This window comes from Triticum aestivum, chromosome 2D (genome assembly GCF_018294505.1).
Source record: "Triticum aestivum cultivar Chinese Spring chromosome 2D, IWGSC CS RefSeq v2.1, whole genome shotgun sequence".
Taxonomy (NCBI): domain Eukaryota; kingdom Viridiplantae; phylum Streptophyta; class Magnoliopsida; order Poales; family Poaceae; genus Triticum; species Triticum aestivum.
The window spans coordinates 30,930,802-30,946,469 of NC_057799.1; the positions used below are offsets into that span (position 1 = coordinate 30,930,802).

At 47.8% G+C, this 15,668-nt stretch overlaps 1 protein-coding gene and 1 pseudogene across 1 annotated transcript; both read left to right on the forward strand.

The window, feature by feature from the left end:
- The first annotated feature begins 263 nt into the window (after positions 1 to 263).
- LOC123051299 (anthocyanidin 5,3-O-glucosyltransferase-like) lies at positions 264 to 2,032 on the forward strand. Its single transcript, XM_044474145.1, has one exon. The coding sequence runs from the start codon at positions 356 to 358 to the stop codon at positions 1,814 to 1,816; it is 1,461 nt and encodes a 486-aa protein (XP_044330080.1). The 5' UTR covers positions 264 to 355; the 3' UTR covers positions 1,817 to 2,032.
- Positions 2,033 to 4,164: 2,132 nt separating this feature from the next.
- On the forward strand, positions 4,165 to 5,919 carry LOC123048491 (serine carboxypeptidase-like 50; annotated as a pseudogene).
- Positions 5,920 to 15,668: the final 9,749 nt, after the last annotated feature.

Sequence of the window (15,668 nt, forward strand, 5' to 3'; positions counted from 1 at the left end):
CAATTCCGTAAATGTGTGGTTCCTGCGAACCTTGCCTGAAGTGTCGATGTTTTTTGCAATTCACTCGCTCCTGCTCACACGATGGCGTCCGGTCCACAACTGTATGGTGTTGGTCCACAACTGCAGTGCTGTTGCTCCTAGCTAGTGGGAAAATTGAGACGGAGAGAAACCGAGAGGCACAGCTCAATTTGTGGCCACAGGTAGCGTTGCGTGGCGTCTATAAACTGCTCCGTTCTCGTTCCGTCGTTCATCATCTCCATCCACACTACAAATCTGAGAAGGCACCGCAGTCGAGAGCAGAGCATACACCATTCTCCAGAGCAGAGCAGGCACCACACCGCTCGTCGTCGGCGCGATGCACGGTGCCGCAGCCACCTGGACGCCCCGGAAGCAGGTGGTGCTGTACCCGTCGCCCGGGATGGGCCACCTGGTCTCCATGATCGAGCTCGGCAAGGTGCTCGCGGCTCGCGGCCTCGCCATCACCATCGTCATCGTGAGCCTGCCGTTCGTCGACACCGGCGCCAGGGGGCCGTTCCTGGCCGGCGTCACCGCGGCCAATCCCTCCGTCTCCTTCCACTGCCTCCCGCAGGTCGACGTCCCGCCGCTCGACTCGGACCACCCCGAGGCGGTCACCTACGAGGTCGCCGGCCTCTCCATCCCGCACCTCCGCGGCTTTCTCGCCGGCGCCTCCCCGGCCGTCCTCGTCGTCGACTTCTTCTGCAGCATCGCGCTCGACGTCGCCGCGGAGCTCGGCGTCCCAGGGTACTGTTTCTTCACGTCTCCCGCGGAGGTCCTGGCTTTTTCCCTGTATTTGCCGGTCCTGCATGCTCGGAGCGCGGCCAGCTTTCGGGAGATGGGGGAAGAGCTCGTGCACGTGCCGGGCATCCCCGCGCTGCCGGCGACTCACTTCCCCAAGCCGCTCATGGACCGTGACGACCCGGCATACATATGGTCGCTGAGAGTGTCCCCCGACCTCTGCCGCTCCCAGGGAATCATCGTCAACACCTTCCGCTCGCTCGAGCCACGCGCCGTGGACGCCATCGCCGCCGGGCTCTGCACGCCCCCCGGCCTACCTACGCCCTCAGTCTACTGCATCGGGCCGCTGATAAAGTCGGAGGAGGTGGGCGTGAAGCGCGGCCACGAGTGCCTGGCGTGGCTGGACGCGCAGCCGACGGCCAGCGTGGTGTTCCTTTGCTTCGGCAGCCTCGGCGTGTTCAACGCAGAGCAGATCAGACAGGTAGCCATCGGCCTGGAGGCAAGCGGCAAGAGGTTCCTGTGGGTCGTGCGGAGCCCGCCCAACAATGACCCGGCGAAGAGGTTCGAGGAGCCGCCGGAGCCGGACCTCGACGCGCTCCTTCCGGAGGGCTTCCTGGACCGGACCAAGGCCACAGGCCTCGTCGTCAAGTCATGGGCGCCGCAGCGGGACGTGCTGGCGCACGGCGCCGTGGGCGGTTTCGTGACGCACTGCGGGTGGAACTCCGTGCTCGAGGCGGTCATGGCCGGCGTGCCCATGCTGGCCTGGCCGCTGTACGCGGAGCAGCGGATGAACAGAGTGTTCCTGGAAGAGGAGCTGGGTCTGGCCGTGGCCGTGGATGGATATGACACGGAGGTGGTGGACGCCGATGAAGTGGCGGCAAAGGTGAGGTGGTTGATGGACTCCGACGGCGGGAGGGTGCTTCGGGAGCGGACGACGGCGGCTATGGGAAGGGCCAGGGAGGCACTACGCGAGGGTGGAGAGTCGAATTTGACGTTGACTCGACTGGTGCAGGTCTGGATGCTTGGCAACATTGAAGATGACGCGGGTTCCACGAGATAGCGTGACTCATGGCCATGGATATGGTAAGGGCCATAGAGAAGCAAGAACACATGTGAAATTAAATCTGCTATTTGTAGTTCTTATTAAGTTTTGGATGTGGTTACATCTCAGTCGACAAAGACTTAACGAAGTCTCAGTCAACTGACAAAACATATAAAGGAATATTTTATAAAAACTTACACGGATATGAATATAGTATCAACTATTTAGCAATCCTGTTAAGTTTTAGCTAGCGGTGTTACCCGTGCATTTGCTCTTTTTATTCTGTTTTCGTCTACCTTGGTGAGCCAATCTTTGTGTCTAACTAGGATATGTTGAGCTTTAAATAAGCTATGCTGGCACTATCAAATAGAGTACGATGCAATGAATATAATCTCATTCATGAATGATAAACAACTAACTACACCGGTTAAAACTAAAGGGTGAACACCACTCTTCATCATTTGCTTAAAGTTTAACCAGCAATGTAAATATTGCATGAGAGGTATTTGTTTTAGGTCTGGAGAAACATGCATTGCATGGCTGCATTTTTTTACATGGCACTAGCCCACTAGCGCAAATGATTAACCATGTAATATGCACATATTATGTATGTTAAAAGCATGACTTCTGATTAAGAAAAACATGACTCTTCTCGAGATGCATGGAGGGTGTTCTTCTATTGATTTTTGATACAGTAATGCATTTTACTTTGTTTTGCCATGCAGACTATTGGAACTTTATTTAACATACCACTCTTTCTACAATATTCATCATGTATTTTTTTTTCATAATTCATGAGCCAAAGGAGTGTAGCATGGAAGAATGGTGTCAATCGCCTCCTTGACTAGGTTCGCGAAGATCACCAGCACACAAAATGATGCGCGACTTAAGCTCCCTGGTCGTAGAGGAGCAATGATGTCATGGTATACTGCAGCAGATAGTAGCCTATACGGGGGGGGGGGGGGGGGTCGATAGCGGGGAAAAACAACAAGGGCGATTAGGTATTGCCTAGCTGCAATCCACGACGGGAGGGGGGAGATCTCCTGGCCGGTGGTTCCATTGAGCAAGAAGGACGAAGAGGAGGTGGAGAGAAGTAGCGCAATCCATCTAGTGATGAGCCTAATGGCAACTCGAACACAATCACCAAATGGTCATAAAAAAAATTCCCTTGAACACGTTTGAACGTGTCCGCAGATAGTCGGGCGGGCGTCGACTATCCAAGCATATTCAAGACACGTCTGCCCTTTGTCCAATGGAGAGAGGAGAGAGAAGGAAGGAAGAGGGGGAAATAGGTTTATGGTGGGGGCCCGAGGCTGATTTAGTAACGTCTTGACTCCACAATCCCCCCTCCCCTAGTTTGGGGACGGTTTGTGGGATTTTGAACATTCGAACCAGTCCACATACATTTGGTGACTTGCGTTATATGGCTAAAAGTGTCCGAACGTCCGGTCCAAACATCTAGAAAAAAAATTGTGATCGACATTGAGATGCCCTAACATCTGCATGAGCTCTAGGATGTATTCCAAAAAGATAGAGTCAGGAAACACTAAGAGTCTCTTTGATTCACAAGATTCTAGAAATGCATGAATAAAAAAATAGGATTGAAATGTCATACTCATCTCAATCCTACATGATTTTGGGTTGTTTGATTGCATCATAGGAAAACACAAAGGACTCTTTCATAGTGGTTTGACTGGATGCTAGAAATCCTATGGAAAGTATTTCAAAGAAATCCTTAAATAATTTCCTCATCGGAGCCGGACAAAAAAAATGTTGTAGTAGACAGTTGGAAAGTCGTCGTGTTAAGGCCACATAAGACCAGCGCACCAGAACAACTATCGCCACCGATGAAAAGTAGCGTAGATCAGAAGGATCTAACGTAAAGACACACGAACGTAGATGAACGACGAACAGATCCAAGCAAATCCATCAAAGACAGATCTATCGAAAACACACCTTCACATGCCCACCGAGGATACTAGATGCACCACTGGAACGGGGCTAAGCGGGAAGAACCTTATTCCATCTTCAGGGAGACGCCGCCGTCTCACCTTCCTGAGCAAAACGCAGATTCTACTAAAACTCAAAAACGCATCTAAAAACGAAGCCCTCCAACCGGCAAGGGTTGGGATCCACATTTTAAGTTGCCAACATAAAAAGATTAGTTAGTATTACTTCATTTCAAATGGTAAGATGTTTTTTTTTTGAATTGGATGTATATAAATACTTCCTCTGTAAACTAATATAAATGCGTTTAGATCAATAAATTAGTTTAGAAACATTTTACCTTGTTTATTTATTTGTTTTACTCTTTATATTAATAAAATATTTAAAATGTCTAATGTTTAGGAACAGAGGTGATAACAGAGTCGTGGTCAATAATGGACGAGGCCTGTCACCTCTCCGGAGTCAACAAGGCTTCTGCAGTGAGCACCAGCACGCGCGCACATCATCCTATTCGGATCTGATCCATCGATGGCTCCGCCGCTTCTGCTCCTCGCCACTGTCCTCCGTGCGGCCACCGTCTCGGTCACGCTCGCGGCAGCCTCCGGGGCAGCGGTCGAGTTCCCGAAGGAGGCCCTGCCGACCAGCTCCGGCTACCTGCCGCTGGACCCGTCCAGCAACGCGTCCCTGTTCTACGCCTTCTACGAGGCCAGCCACCCGCTCACCGCGCCGGCCGACACGCCGCTGCTCCTCTGGCTGCAGGGCGGGCCCGGCTGCTCGGGCCTTGTCGGCAACTTCTTCGAGCTCGGCCCCTACCTCGTCGCCCCCGACGCCGCCTCGCTCTCCCGCAACCCCTTCGCCTGGAACCGCCGCTTCGGGCTCCTCTTCCTCGACAGCCCGCTCGGCACCGGCTTCAGCGCGGCGCCGTCCCCCGCCGCCATCCCGCGGGACAAGGCCGCCGTCGCCGCGCACGTCCTCGCCGCGCTCCAGTCGTTCTTCGACGCCAGCCCGCCCACCTTCCGCGCGCGCCCCTTCTTCCTCTCCGGCGAGAGCTACGCCGGGAAGTACGTCCCGGCCGCCGGGGCGCTCATCCTCGACGAGAACCCGGGCCTGCCGGCGCGGCGGAGGGTCAACCTCCGCGGCGCCGCCATCGGCAACGAGCTCACGCACCCCGTCGCGCAGCTGCCCACGCACGCAGACTCAGCCTACTTCACCGGGCTCATCAACGCGCGGCAGCGACGGGATCTGGAGGCGCTGCAAGCGGAGGCGGTGGTGCTGACGGAGTTGGCGCGGTGGCGGGAGGCGTCGGACGCGCGGGGCCGCGTGCGCTCGTGGCTGCAGAACGCCACCGGGCTCGCCACGCTCTACGACTTGGGCAGGCAGCGGCCCTACGCGACGGCGGCCGTGGCGCGGTTCGTGAACCGGGCGGAGGTGAAGGCGGCGCTGGGCGCGCGCCGGGACGTGGCGTGGGAGCAGTGCAGCCGCGAGGCGCGGTGAGGGAGGCGATGCACGACGACATGATGAAGAGCGTCAAGCCGGAGGTGGAGGCGCTGCTCCGGCGGCGGACGCGCGTGCTGCTGTACCAGGGCATCCGCGACCCCTGGATCGGCGTGGTGTCGCAGGAGGCGTGGATGAAGGAGCTCAGGTGGGGCGGGCTGCGCGCGTTCCAGAAGGCCGAGCGCGTCGTCTGGCGGACCGGCGGCGGCGGCGAGGAGACGGAGCTCGCCGGGTACGTGCAGCGGTCGGGGGCGCTGACGCACGCGTGGTGTACGGCGCTGGGCACATGGTGCCGGCCGACAACGGGCGCGCGGCGCAGGAGATGATCGAGGGGTGGGTCACAGAGACGGGTGTTCGGCGGTGGCGTTTTACTCGGGCTGATGCCGGCCGGTGGCCAGATCGCTGCGTCCTGACGCAGCAGGTTGACGAACCGGTCACTTGCTCTCCAACAGTTGTTCGATAATGAGTTCTGTTCGTAGTAGATTCAGTGATGATTTTCGTTGTGTATCCAGCAGAGTGATCAAATTTATCGCCATTGGGCTTCTCGCACCCATAATAACAGAGCTAGTAACTAGTACTAGTTCCAAAAGGAAAATTCCAAACCAACAGAGTCTGATCTCGTAAGGTCGATGTGTAGCAGAGGCATAGGCTTTGCCGTATATAATTAAAAAAAACCAAAGTAGATCTTGAAAAACATATCTAAAAGGAAACAAAAAGCAGTCGGAATAATAAGTACTCCCTCCGTTCAAAAACAAGTGCCGTGGTTTTAGTTCAAATTACTATCACTTTTTATTTTCCTCAAGAATTACTACACCACATCGTAGCTGCTGTAGCACTGGATTTAGCCAAGTATAAAGGCAGTGAATCCGAATCCGATCTAGTCTGATCCAGATTTGATGTCTTCATGTGGCTAAGCTAGCGACACTACAATGCCTCAGCCTTTGCCACGTGTGAGCCGTAGGATCTTGGATCAACACTCTAGATCGATGCTACAGTGCCGCTATGGAGCAACATCTACAGGAGCAAAACAGTGAATTGATGCATCGACGAACATTGCTCATGCTACATTACATCGATCTAGACCATCAGTTTTTTATCGGGCGCTTCTCAGTGTCTAAGTCAGGCTACTTTAGCACTGGACTTAGCCACGCAAAGGCAGCGAATCCGAAACTGTGGCTGCATTGGCATGAAAAGTTAAAGCAAAGTTCATATACCTCAAAGTGCTAAAGTTAAAGAGGTATTATTAAACATAAGAGTAGGTAATCACGCCACGAAGCAACGTGTACCTTGCAATCGGGTTCTTTAAACCGCCATTCCCAAAGAGTTAACCCACTGATAACACTCTTAACAAATAAACAAAAGCATGCTCATCAATATTTCTAAAAGATTTAGCATTCCTAGCAACATAGATTTCCCAACCAAGATGATTGCCTCACTCCAGATAGATAAAATTGGGACAGTCGTGAACGTTAGGGATCATCCAGAGGTCAGAGGGGTAGATAAAACTGGGATGGTCGCGATCGTTTGGGATCGTCCGGAGGTCACTGAAGGAAATATGCCCTAGAGTCAATAATAAAGTTGTTATTTATATTTCCTTATATCATGATAAATGTTTATTATTTATGCTAGAATTGTATTAACCGGAAACTTAGTACATGTATGAATACATAGACAAACAGAGTGTCCCTAGTATGCCTCTACTTGACTAGCTCGTTGAACAAAGATGGTTAAGTTTCCTGACCATAGACATGTGTTGTCATTTGATGAACGGGATGTGATGGACAAGACCCATCCGTTAGCTTAGCATAATGATCGTTTAGTTTTATTGCTATTGCTTTCTTCATGATTATACATATTTCTCTGACTATGAGATTATGCAATTCCCGAATACCGGAGACACCTTGTGTGCTATCAAACGTCACAACGTAACTGGGTGATTATAAAGATGCTCTACAGGTGCCTCCAAAGGTGTTTGTTGAGTTGGCATAGATCAAGATTAGGATTTGTCACTCCGTGTATCGAAGAGGTATCTCTAGGCCCTTTCGGTAATGCACATCACTATAAGCCTTGCAAGCAATGTGACTAATGAGTTAGTTACGGGATGATGCATTACGGAACGAGTAAAGAGACTTGCCGGTAACGAGATTGAACTAGGTATGATGATACCGACGATCGTTGACAAAGGGAATGACGTATGTTGTTATGCGGTTTGACCGATAAAGATCTTCGTAGAATATGTAGGAGTCAATATGAGCATCCAGGTTCTGCTATTGGTTATTGACCGGAGATGTGTCTCGGTCATGTCTACATAGTTCTCCACCCCGTAGGGTCCGCACGCTTAACGTTCGATGATGATTTATATTATGAGTTATGTGTTTTGGTGACCGATGTTTGTTCAGAGTCCCGGATGAGATCACAGACATGATGAGGAGTCTCAAAATGGTCAAGAGGTAAAGATTCATATATTGGAAGGTTATATTCGGACATCGGAATGGTTCTGAGTGATTCAGATATTTTTCCGGAGTACCAATGGGTTACCAGAACCCCCCGGGGGAATAATGGGCCTTAGTGGGCTTTAGTGGAGAAGAGAGAAGGGCCGCAAGGGGTGGCCGCGCGCCCTCCCATGGCAGGCCGAATTGGACTAGGGGGAGGGTGCGGCGCCCCCCTTTTCCTTTCCCTCTCCCTCTCCTTCCTATTCCCTCCGGTGGAAGAAAGGAAAAGGGGGGCCGAATCCTACTTGGACTAGGAGTCCAAGTAGGACTCCCCCCATGGCGAGCCCCTCCTGGCCGCCGGCCTCTCTCCACCCCTCCTTTATATACGTGGCCAGGGGGCACCCCAAAGACACACCAATAGTTCTCTTAGCCGTGTGCGGTGCCCTCGTCCACTGTTTACTCCTCGGTCATAGCGTCGTAGTGCTTAGGCGAAGCCCTGCGTGGATCACATCACCATCACCGTCACCACGTCGTCGTGCTGTCATAACTCTCCCTCGACCCTCTACTGGATCAAGAGCTCGAGGGACGTCATCGATCTGAACGTGTTCTGAACACGGAGATGCTGTACGTTCGGTACTTGGATTGGTTGGATCGTGAAGACGTTCAACTACATCAACCGCGTTAACCTAACGCTTCCGCTTTCGGTCTAGGACGGTACGTGGACACACTCTCCCCGTCTCGTTGCTATGCATCTCCTACATAGATCTTGCGTGATGGTAGGAAATTTTTTGAAATTGCCTGCTACGTTCCCCAACAGTTAGAGGAACTAACCAAGTCTCAGTCAAGTGATATATTATATAAGAAGAAAAAAGGAAAACCTGAAAAGAAAAAAATAAACGAATGTCCATGCAAGATCAAAGTAATATAGTATCGATTGAGACATAATGAAGAAGTCGACTGGGACTTAGCTAAATTGTATTCAAATAGCCACTCTCAAGAGCTTTATCAGCCAACATAGGGTTGTAAATTCTCATATACAGTAAATGCCAATTATATAGCATAGCAGTTGTATCTTCTACATGCTGCAGGTTCATGTCTGCCGATTAGTTGAGCATATAAGTTACATGTCTGTCCAAGCTATGTGGTTGCCCTTCTGCATGACATAGTTGGGTTCACCAAAGTTATATGACCGTCCGATTTAACTTGTCCTACCTATATATAGCTCTAATAGGTATCATAGAAGTATGCATACTATAAACTCCTTTTCCCATTTAACCCGTCCACAAGCTCCACATTGCCTTGCTGAGAATTAATTATGAGCTGGATACATATATTACTTCACAAATTATATAGATCATGCGATATTGGAGCATAACAAAATACTGTTTCTTTGTCTGCTCTTGTTCTACTCCCGTACATTCATTGCCCCTCGAGTGGGACAAGTTCAGGGTGTAGGAGATATGCCTTAGAGGCAATAATAAATGTTATTGATTATCTCCCTATTCATAATTAGGTTTATGTTCCATGCTATAACTGCAATGATTCTCGAGTCTGCAAATAAAACGAGGCTTGGAGGGAAACTCATGTGCACATGTGGGATAATAAACGGTAAAATGTATTCCTAGTCAAGGCTCTATGACTGGCTCAAGTATTGCATGATGATCCTGTTTTCCTGATCATGGGCATGACTATGCCGAATTTTGAGGGCACAATTATTAGTAGAACACTTGCGTTGAATCGACCCAATTTGATGTTATGCTATGAGATACATTCGTCACAAGTTAATCGTTAATAACACAGAGAAGTTAATGCTTGCATAATTCCTTAGACCATGAGAGTATCGAGTTCCTTCATACTTGCTTCGTGAACTTTGGGGTTTGTTAAATGTCATCCGTAACTGGGTGGCTATTACGGCGGCTTACGAGTTCACGGAAAAGTATGGCAAGTAACGAGATAGCTCAAGATTGGGATTTGCTCCTCCGACGATGGAGAGATATACTCGGGCCCTCTCGGTGTAGCGGTATCCATCATCGTCTGGCCAGACACATTGTGATTTGATCACTGGGATGCCGGAACAAGGAAACGAGAAAAGAGAACAAAACCGTAACAAGGTAACTTGCATGGTGGACAAATTGTTGATCCACAGGAATGCAATAAATCTCACCTCGGGTGTTTGTGACATATCGCAAAGCAACAGGAATAGCTCACGGCAACTGGAGGTTCACTCGAATATTCATTCGTGTGGGTATAGGGGTCAATATGGCTGTCCACGGCTCCGATGTTGATCATTGATAGGAAGAGGTTCAGGGTCATGTCTATACTTCACCGAACCTATAGGGTCACACGCTTAAGGGTCATCTATCTGCTGAATACTAGATAGGGAGTCTGAGAGAAAGTTTTCGGAAAAAGTTTTTTCGGAGACATCAGAAAAGTTCTGAAAAGAGAGGTCACCGGATGAGTTTTGGTGAAACCAAAAAAGTTGTTTCGGGGTATGCCATTAAGTCAAAATGGTTTCGGCACATGCCTGATAATTCTTGGAGGGTGCTAGAATAATTCTGGAAACTTTTTGAAATTTTCAGAAATAAAAACCGAAAATGTTTCGGAGCTGCCGGTACCACTTTGGTTGTTTTTCGCAGATGAAATTCACTAATCCGAAATTGTTTCAGAACGAATCCAAAATCATTTTAGTGGGTACTGGAATTATTCTAAGACCCATAAAAATATTTTCGGATTTAATGGACGCGAAAAATTGTCTTCATGAACAGTGAAAACGCATTCTTGTTTCCTTTTCGCAGATGAAAATCACTAAACCGAAATTGTTTCGGAACGGGTTGAAAATTATTTTTAGTGGGTACTGGAAATGTTCTGAGCCCACATAAATATTTTCAGTTCGAACGGACGCTGAAAAATGTCGTCATGAATAGTGAAAGTGCTTTTTGCTTGGCTTCTTGGAGAAGCCACTTTGAGGGCCTTTTTGGTATTTCCCCCTTTGGCTTCTCGGAGAAGCCACCCTTGGGCTTGGCCTATAAATAGGGATGGAGGGGGCTGTCTAAAGGATCATCCCTTGCTCTCATACACATGCCATGCATTATCTGACTTCTTCTCTCCCTCCCACGAAAAGAGTTTCGTAGAGCCGTAAGGCTGTCTGGGTTCCGGCAGGAACTAGTTCTGGACGGCGAAGCCCTACCGGATAGATGACACCGTATGTGTGCAACCCCGTAGAGAGGTCGTAGTTTCGATCCTTTTTTCCCGAGGGGCTGTTTTGAGAGTGCCTCCCGAAGGGCTGTCCAAGTGACGGTCCGAGTTCTGTGAATCCTCCCGAAGGGCTGTCCGAGTGACCGTCCGAGTTTTGAGGGTCCTCCCGAAGGGCTGTCTGCCACACCGTCCGAGGGACTGTCCGACCGCCTCCCGGAGGGCTGTCCGTGGGGCGGATGAGGGTATACATCCTCGCAGTTGGGAGGTTGTAAATCCTAGCTGCGGGTATCTGCACCGCCGTTCGTCATCGACTCTACTTCCGCTGCGCTACGAGTCGGTAACGAAAAAGATCAAACCATGTATGCAGTCTCCATAGTGGTCCTGGGCTGGTGCGTAGGTCGGAAATTTTTTATTTTCTGCTGCGTTACCCTACACAGGGGCCTACCATTGACTAAATCATGGCCGATATGGTAATTCAGTGGCGGAGACTGGCCCTAGGAAACAAGGGTCATTCCTCTTGGGACATTGTTCTAGGAGTTTCATATCGATCGGAGGGGCCAATGCTAGATGGTGGTCTTCGTTGGTGTAGCTCGGCCGACGGGATTTGGACTCGATCCAATGGAGGTTTGGTCTGAGGTGCTCATCTGAAGCTGGGTTAGCAAGGTGTGATCCTCCATGTATCATCCCGTTCCCATGTAACACCCATCCCTCTCTTTGAGGGGTGTTCTTGGATGAAGACCAGATGACCAACCCTCAGGCGCTGCCTTGTTTGGTTAGATGACGATGGATGCCGAGAACTGATTCCATTTGTTTGAGCCGAGATCTCTGGTGTTGAGTTAGAGTTGTTGGTGTGTGTGTTGTTCTTGTTGTGCCTATTTCACCTTCTCCTTGGAGAAGTGGAGCTGGATGTGTGCTCTTCTTGAGCTTTGGAATGTCTTCTTCATGAATGAAATGCAATGCTTATTGCTTTTCGTTAAAAAAAAATACAAGAGTCGTGGTCTGGGGTGTGGCAGAAATTCTAATCTTCTCAAATAGTTTTGACGTTGCCAAGTTAGTAGTCCTCCTACCTCAGGCGTTGGAAAAAATGGACCCGGGCATAAGACAATTCTTGCTCCACCCTGTGTTCGTTGACATACCTGGTCGTCAAAAACAAAATAACTTCAGGTACGATGAAATCAAGTCCGAATTTTGTACGACATGGCACTGGATGGTGAGGATGCTTAGCACAAATGCAATCAACGCGACCTATATTCCATTGCACAAAAATTGGACACGATTTGGCACCCTCGGGATTCGCACTAGTGATCCACATACCATCGGCTTTAAAGGGCCGTTCTGATCATGGGCAGAGATTGGATGGCTTTGATCTGGCAGTCTTGCTTCAGATTCAACCATACTACATTTTAGCAAAACTTACTCTGATCTATTTCCTCCATTCTAGTGTAGTCACAAAAATGTCACATCAAGATACTCACGAGGATCAAAATGTGGTTCAAGTGCCACAATGGCACGAAAACTAACTGCCATTCAAAGTGTCTTACATTGTTCAAATTGGAATAATCTCACATATACATTGCATGAAAATTGTATATCAATCAGTTTGTATCTTCAGCATGCTACTGGTTCAGCCAATTGGTTGAGCATATAACTTACATGAATTTCCAAGCTATATTTTTTTCCTACATGGCAAAGGTTAATATTATTTGGAAGCACAATATAAATAGTTCACTGTAATGCTGGTAGGACACTTGATGCCTTCCCCACATGAGACCTTTATTAACCAAGAATATTAACAGACTTGATGCCTTCCCCATAGTGGTTTGTATAACCCCAGGAGATGAAGCGCATGACTAGGGTGAAATACAAGCAAAAAATAGCTTCATACATGATCTAGCTGGGTGACTATTCCTGGCTTATATTATTTGGCGGAAAAGAGGCAAGCGCATGATTATCAAGAAACATGTGTATATTAAACCATGACCAAGGTATTGATTTTTATTTTTTCACATAGGCATGTGTATGTTAAGTTGTTAACTAAGTGCGCAATAGTGTTATATCACGGACCATTGTGTGCTGGCGTCTGGGCCTATAAGTTTTTTTTGGTTCGCCTGTTATAGCCATCATATAATTAGAGTGGGATTGTGTCCTCAGGTAGTTTCTCCTGTCATGTTCATTTGCTAAACATGAGAGTGGGAGCATCAGTTCGAATGCATGATGACATGTTACTCTAGTACAAGTCTGTTAATTTCTATCTTCAACACAATATTAACATGCTCTTCTTTGATTTTGGAATTTACCTCATGTATGTTAACTATATATGATTGTTCTAGATATACGACCGTCCTTCTGCATGACAAACTTTGGTGCGGTCATCATAGTTATCTGACATCTCATGCGTATATAGCTATAATTTTATCCTAGTACTATAAATACTAAGTGCTTCTCCACATTTGACCCATTCACCAATAGGCAGGTGAGGTTAGAGCTGCTCTTTGAATAATGAACCCTGACAAGGCTCCGAGGGCCTGATGGATTCTCAATTTTTTTTATCCGCAGTATGACAAAGATTTAATGGATGATGTTAGTTGATGAAGAAGAATAAAATGTGTTGCATAGAGGATAGTTACTTTAGTATTATGGTTTTTCTGGCTGAAGCATTTACTTATAATATCTCCGGATAATTATCCCTTGATAAATATGTAGTGAATTGTGACATGCAATCATGTGTCCCAGAAGATGCATATTCAGAATTTGAAGTGGATACATGTATTTTTCCAGATTTTATAGATATGTAAGATCATATATTTCACACTGTGCATTGCCTCGTGGCAAACCTGACCCAGGCATTTCTGATATGCCATCCACTTTGTTGATTGTATGGCAATTTTATTCCGGGAGTTCTTTGACATGCAGATTGTCTTCCTACTGGTACTTGAGGAAGATCTATATGTCTTCTCATCACGAGGCTCAGTGTCAATGCCCAAGAGTGTGATGCAATTTGGGAGTAGATGGAAGAGCTTTATGGTGTTCCAGATGTCATATTTATCCTTGAATCCCATCTACAAATCATTGTCAGCTATTCCTAGTGTTGATGAGCATATGAAGTTGTGCACACATACACAATAAAAATGAATTGAGGGGTCATGGCTACGTATAACATGTTAGAACAATCCGACACATAAAGTTTGTAAAACATATGAGAGTATTGCACCGTAAAATAAGATATTTCAATATTTCGTAACATAAATGTACATTATTTGAGTGTTTTATAGTGCACATATCACCATATATACTTTTCTATGCGCACCTACATATCTGTGTACAAATCCTAGTTATGGCTGTATGAATGTGAATGTGTTGAATCATAGTTGGTGAATGTCAACGAAGTGAGGGAAAAAAATACATGGCACACTAGGAATAGTGAGAAGAAAGATGCATGGAAGAGATGAGGGCCAGGATTAGATCCTAAGGCAAACCAAAACAATGATGGCGAAGAATACGACGATAATGAGATCTATATTCATTGAACGGTTGTTGCAAGCCACCCCATTCCCCCCCCCACACACACACAACAAAAAGTAGCTTCATCGTTACGAACATATTAAAATGTTCTTTTCATAATCACCATGAAACAAGTGGTCATAAACCGTGTGTTCCTGTCATAATCTGTATGAGAAAGGGTGTTATGGGCCACCAGGAAGATTTTATTTGGCATAACATATTTTTACCAATGGTCTCATAAACCACATGATGCCCTGTTAAGGGAGAACTTTTTACCACTTAGAGCAGTGCTCTTGAGTCGTTATTGCTCACCTCCATATTCATTTGTTGAACACTGAGAGAAAGGGAGCAACGGCTGAAGCGCATGATGTGTTGTTCCTCTAGTAAGAGCATAGTATAATTTATATCTTCAACAAAGTATCATCAGGTTGCTTCTTTCATTTTGGAACTCTCGTGCATGCAAATGCGCTTTTCTGCAAATCGGTTGAGCATAGAAGTTGTATGCATGACTGTTACATGCATAACTATACATGAATGTCTTTTTGCATGTCAAAGTTAGTTAGGTTCACCTGAGTCGTATGACTACTCTATATAGGAGTATGAGTTATCCTAGTGGTATAAATACCAAGTGTTTGTCTATGTTTAACCCACTAAGTCCCATTAACATTGAGTACTAAGAAGAGGATATAAATATACAGAGGATGAGATATTGGAGTATACCATAATATAGAAGGGTTGGGGTTCCGATTTGCCATGCTTATTTACATTGTAAGCCTCAGGGTAGATTTCCACTCATGTGCATCCATGGCCATTGTTGACGCCATCCCATGCTCGCTAATGTACCGCATAGTGGAAAGAGGCAACGTGGCTTTCCACGTCCCCGTGGCGCACTTCCGCTCAAACACCTTCCTGGACGCAACTGTCAGTGCGATAGGATCCGTCTCCTTTGGGTTGCCGGCCGTCCCACCAAGAAGCCAGAGGGCCTTGTCGCAGCACTCATGTTGAATTGGCAGGGCTCATGAAACATCTAGGCGTCGACGATATCACTGGTCTTGGATCAGCAACGGTGTCGTGGCCAGTGCGCCATTAATCACCGAGCTCAGCGCAGGCACGAGGGTTGGCCTCGAGCACACGCTCTCACTAGTCAACACCACGCGAGGATTGGATCGGAGGTGCTTCAGATGAGATCAGATGTTTTCAGATGCATGTACGTGAGAGTTACATACACATCATTGTACAGATGGGTTGTCGCTGTGTGGCTTGCGTGTAACCAACTCGGTGTTGGAGTCAATAGTCCTCCC